General features: G+C 61.2%; 1 protein-coding gene across 1 annotated transcript in view; it reads left to right on the forward strand.

Moving 5' to 3' along the window:
* NUAK2 (NUAK family kinase 2) overlaps positions 1–2006 on the forward strand; it is a 6779-nt gene extending 4773 nt beyond the window's left edge. Inside the window, exons 5-8 of the mRNA XM_019470321.1 lie at positions 182–301; positions 666–798; positions 874–1323; positions 1396–2006. Of these exons, the coding sequence (XP_019325866.1) occupies positions 182–301; positions 666–798; positions 874–1323; positions 1396–2006 (1314 nt within the window). The remainder of the gene's footprint in view (positions 1–181; positions 302–665; positions 799–873; positions 1324–1395) is intronic.
* The last annotated feature ends 2604 nt before the right edge of the window (positions 2007–4610 follow it).

Below are 4610 nucleotides of genomic sequence, written 5' to 3' on the forward strand. Positions count from 1 at the left end.
GCGGCGGTAGAAAGCCAGGCTGCTGCTGCTCCCTGAGGAGACTGAGGGCACCCAGGACCAGGGTGCCAAGGGCAGCCCTGGTTTCAGCCAAGCTCGCAGCTGGAGAGCTTCAGGTGGCAATGCTGCTCCACCTGCAAAGGGAAACTTTGCTGCTTGATAACAGCTTTAATTGTCTCTCTAGATTGCAGACTTTGGCCTGTCCAATGTTTACCAGCAGGACAAACTTCTGCAGACTTACTGTGGCAGCCCTCTCTACGCATCCCCTGAAATCATCAATGGGAGGCCGTACAAGGGCCCGGAGGTAGGTTGTGCCTCACTCCCTGTGTGTGGGAATGTCTTGCTGCCTCTTCGCTTGGACTTGGGAAAGCGCTGGGTGTTTTCCCAGTGGAGCATTGTGGGCAGAGCCCTGCCTGTGTGGTTTGGGGTAACAGATCCCCTAAGACCAAGCGCCGCATGGTTGGTGTGTGGCAGCCACAGTGGGGTGGATGTGGTGGGATGCAGGTGGCTGGAGCTGGTCCTGCCCCACGCTCCATCCTCCCCCGTGGCTGCTGCCATCCTGGGAGCTGTCGCTGAGGCTCTGGTGGGGGGGTCCTGCCTAGCCGGGGTGGGGGCCAGGGCAGCCTGGTCCTGCTGCCCCCCTCCAGGCTCATCTGTCCCTCTGGCAGGTGGACAGCTGGTCCCTGGGCGTTCTCCTCTACATCCTGGTCCACGGCACGATGCCGTTCGATGGCCACGACTACAAGACTCTGGTCAAGCAGATCACGAGCGGGGACTACCGGGAGCCCACGAAGCTGTCAGGTAGGCAGACCCCCGCCACCCTGTGCGTTCCCCCTCTGCGTGTTCCCTTCGGTGCCTGACCTGCCTCTCCCCCAGATGCCTGCGGGCTGATCCGGTGGATGCTGATGGTGAATCCGGAGCGCCGTGCCACCATCGAGGACATTGCCACGCACTGGTGGGTGAACTGGGGCTACAAAGTGCCTGTTGGGGAGCAAGAGCTGCTGCGGGAGAGCGAGTCCCCCCTGGCCACGGTGGCAGAGTGGCTTCGCCGCTCCTCCCGGCCCCTCCTGGAGAATGGTTCCAAGGTGCGATGCTTCTTGAAGCAGCACATCCCTGGCGTGGCCCTGGAGCGGCAGCGCTCCCTCAAGAAGTCCAAGAAGGAGAACGATGTCTCCCACGTGCTGCAGGAGGTGGCCCTGACCCCGGAGAACCCCTCCAAGTCCATCCTCAAGCGGCCCAAGGGCATCCTGAAGAAGAGAAACTCCTGTGAGCAGAAGGTGCCCGGCCCGGGCCCCCCGCCGACGGTGCCCATGGGAGAGGCGAGGGGTGAGGATGGCGAGGTAGCCGCTGCAGGTCTCACCCAGATCCTGTCCTCCGGGATGCTGCCTTGCAGCACAGGCGTTGGAGCGGTGCCCACGGCCATGCCCAAGAAGGGAATACTTAAAAAGCCCTCGACGAGGGAGTCGGGGTATTACTCATCCCTGGAGTGCTGTGAGTCTGGGGATATCCTGGACGCGGGGAGCTTGGACCTCGATGGGAGCGTGTTTGCTGACAACCCCTCCCCGGAGCAGGGCCCCCAGGGTCTCCCCATGCGCCGGAAAGGCATCCTCAAGCACAACGGCAAGTACTCCTCTAGCAGCACCGAGCCAGAGAGTCCCCCTGGGCAGGGCTTCGGGGCCTTTGGTGAGGTGCCCCTGCCCCAGGCGCCCCGCGCCCGCCCGTCCAACGCCGTGAGTGAGGACAGCATCCTCTCCACGGAGTCCTTCGACCAGCTCGACCTGCCCATCCGTGTCCCCCACCGCGGTGGGGGCATGCGGGGCTGTGTCTCTGCTGACAGCCTCCTCCGGCTGGAAGAGGAGGAGGAGGTGGAGGAAGGGCGCAGGCTGCGCCGCTGGACTGTGACCCATTGCCGGAGTCCCCTGGGAGAGAGCAGCTTGTCCCTGGCAGGCTGTGACAATGTCACCGAGGTCTACCGGCGCGCCATGGCCATCGGCATGAAGCTGAGCTGAGGGCACCTCCCGGCAGGGCTCCCTGGGGTAGCGCGTGTTGGGGAGGGGGCTGAGCCCTCCCTGCCCCGGTGCTGCTGAGCCACGTCCCACGTATTTATTTTGCAGCCTCGTGCCCCTCGGGGAGGAGCGCGGGTGCAGGCAGGGAGGGAGCTGCGGTGGCTGTGGGGCGTTGGCGGGGGGACACCCCAGGACCAGGACATTAAATGGACCAAAGCCCCGAGTGATCCAGCCACCACCCCCATGGAGGGGCTGGGGGGTCCCGGGGGCTCCTTGCTGCTGTCTTCTCCTTGCAAACAGGCTCATCTCATCGGGGGGGAAACCAAGGGGATGGGGGGATATTTTTTTTTTTTCTTTGCACTGTTTTTTGGCTGCACAAGATAATGGATGGGGCAGGTGATATACCTCAAACAAGCTGGAGATGTAGCAGGGTGCTGGCGAGGGACTGAAAGGTGCTGCCCTGGCTGCTGCCTGTGGGCTGGGCTCTCAGGATGTGCTGGCAACAGGGTCCAACCACCCACACCCCAGCTCTTCCCTCTCCTGCACTGAGAAACCTAACTGGATCTGGCCGAAACCCCAGTCTGAGAACACGCTTTGATGCCAACATCTTTTTTTTTTTTTTTTTTTTTTTTTAATGTTGAAAGGAGGAAAAAAAAAAGTGCCTTTAGTGAGGCACCACTTCTTTATTTATTGCCTTTGTCCGACTTGATGTAAGACTTCAGCAGCACAGGATGTGTCTGGCTCCATAATGGCCACCCAGATGTTTTTCATGGAGGGGGTGGAGGGGTCTGTGCCGTTGTCTCATGTGCCGCACGTCGAAGCTCTGTTGCACTATTGCCGCGTGTTCGCTGGCCCTTTCCCTTCTCCAGGGTCTGTGTGTCTCCTCCTCCTTCCTACAAAGTGGTCTTGAGGAAAACCATTAAATTAAAAGCAAATGGTAGATCCGAGTTGTTTTCTTGATTGCTGTGCCACTGCAGCTCGGGGGGTGGCGGGGAGGTGTGATGGGGTGCTGCTGCCTCAAGCTGCCTGTCCTGGGCTGGTGTCTCCCCCTGGGACAGGGCTTTACACAGCACTGGGTCTCACTCCAGTACAGATGAGCATGAGTTAGCTCCGGACACATGTCCTGTGGCTTGTGACACCTCCATGCAGCGTGTGCTCAGCCCCTCCAGGGCTCCAGCACATGCCCCTTCTCCAGCAATGGGGCCACTGTGCGGTCTTAAACTGGTGCCTCCTGCCAGTGCTGATTGGTGCTGAGCTGCGACTTGGCATATCCCTTATGCAGGGGCTCAGCGCTCACAGGGAGGGTGACTGGTTGTAGTCCTACCCCTTGCATGACCCAGCAAAGGGGGGCTGGCTGGAGGCAGGACCTGTTGTCGGGGTACCACAGCACTGGTGCAGCGATGCTGCTGGTACTGTGCCCCTGACCCAAAGGGGAACAAACAAGCAGAGCCCAAAGTCTAAGGGAAGCTGCGATGGAGGCGGATGGCTGCTGAGGATGATGGACCCGTTCCCCCTGGGTTGCCCCCCTCCCCACCGCGGGCAGCCCTGCTGTCCCAGCTCCACTCCCAAACCCCTTTCGCAACGCTGGTGGTGCGTGGATTTAGATTTGTGAAGGATCTGCAGGTCTTGGTGGCAGGAGCTCCCTCCTGGGCAGCCGCCATCTCCTCTCAGAGTGCCTGCAGGTGCCTCTGCCAGAGGAAGGACTGAGCAAGGCTGAGCCTTAGCAGCCGGAGCTCGGCCGTGGTGCAAACCACGGGGTTGTCTCCTCCCTGGCCCTTTCCCCCAGCTTCCTTTATCCTCTTCTCCTGCTGCGGCGTTGAAACCAGTTTTATTGCTCTAAAAAGCACTGTAACGATTTCCCATTTCCAGTGGGGTTAATAGGAGACATTTCAGGTCTCCTCCACCCCACCGTGGAGAGGCTGAGCCGCAGGTGCAGGGCTGCCTGCCAGGAATGCCGCCCCTCGTCCCGTGTGGCTGAAGCCGTGGGGGACCACGCACGCTCTGCCCCCCGCCGCGCATTCCCCGCGTGCTTCCCGCGTCATTAAGAAACCCCACGCCATTAAGAAACGCTGGAGCGCTTAAAGCCGCTCCGAGGGCATCCAGCTTAGCCAGGGCAAAGTCCCGGTGTCCTGTGGGCTGCCGCGGCAGGATGGGGCGAGCCGGGGGCTGCAGCACCCATGGGTCCGGGGCATGGAGCATCCCAAGGCAGAGGTCAGGTCAGGCTGAGTTTTTAACAGCCACTGAGAGACAGAGCCTCCTTTTTGGAAAGCATCTGTGGGTTTGGTTTCTGGAGCATCCTGGGGTGCTGCGGTCCTGTTTCATTAATGATTTGCAAGAAAATGTTCTTGCGTGCTGGCTTCAGAGCCGGGCTGAGCTGCGGCAGCTCTGGGTGGGCACCACATGGGTGCGAGACACACGCTGACCACCCCATCGCGCGTGTCCCGGCTGGCAGCAGCTGCTGTTTGCACTGGTTTAGGAGCGGTGTCTTGGTCGGCTCAGCCCAGCCCCAGCTTGTGGCGGCCCCCTGGGGCTGTGGTGGCGAGCAGAGCCCCTGCCCACCCTGTCCTGGTCCGCAGCAACGTGCAAGGGTGAGAAACACCGTCGGAG

The sequence above is a fragment of the Aptenodytes forsteri genome, unplaced genomic scaffold, assembly GCF_000699145.1.
Source record: "Aptenodytes forsteri isolate BGI_AS27 unplaced genomic scaffold, ASM69914v1 Scaffold142, whole genome shotgun sequence".
Lineage (NCBI taxonomy): Eukaryota > Metazoa > Chordata > Aves > Sphenisciformes > Spheniscidae > Aptenodytes > Aptenodytes forsteri.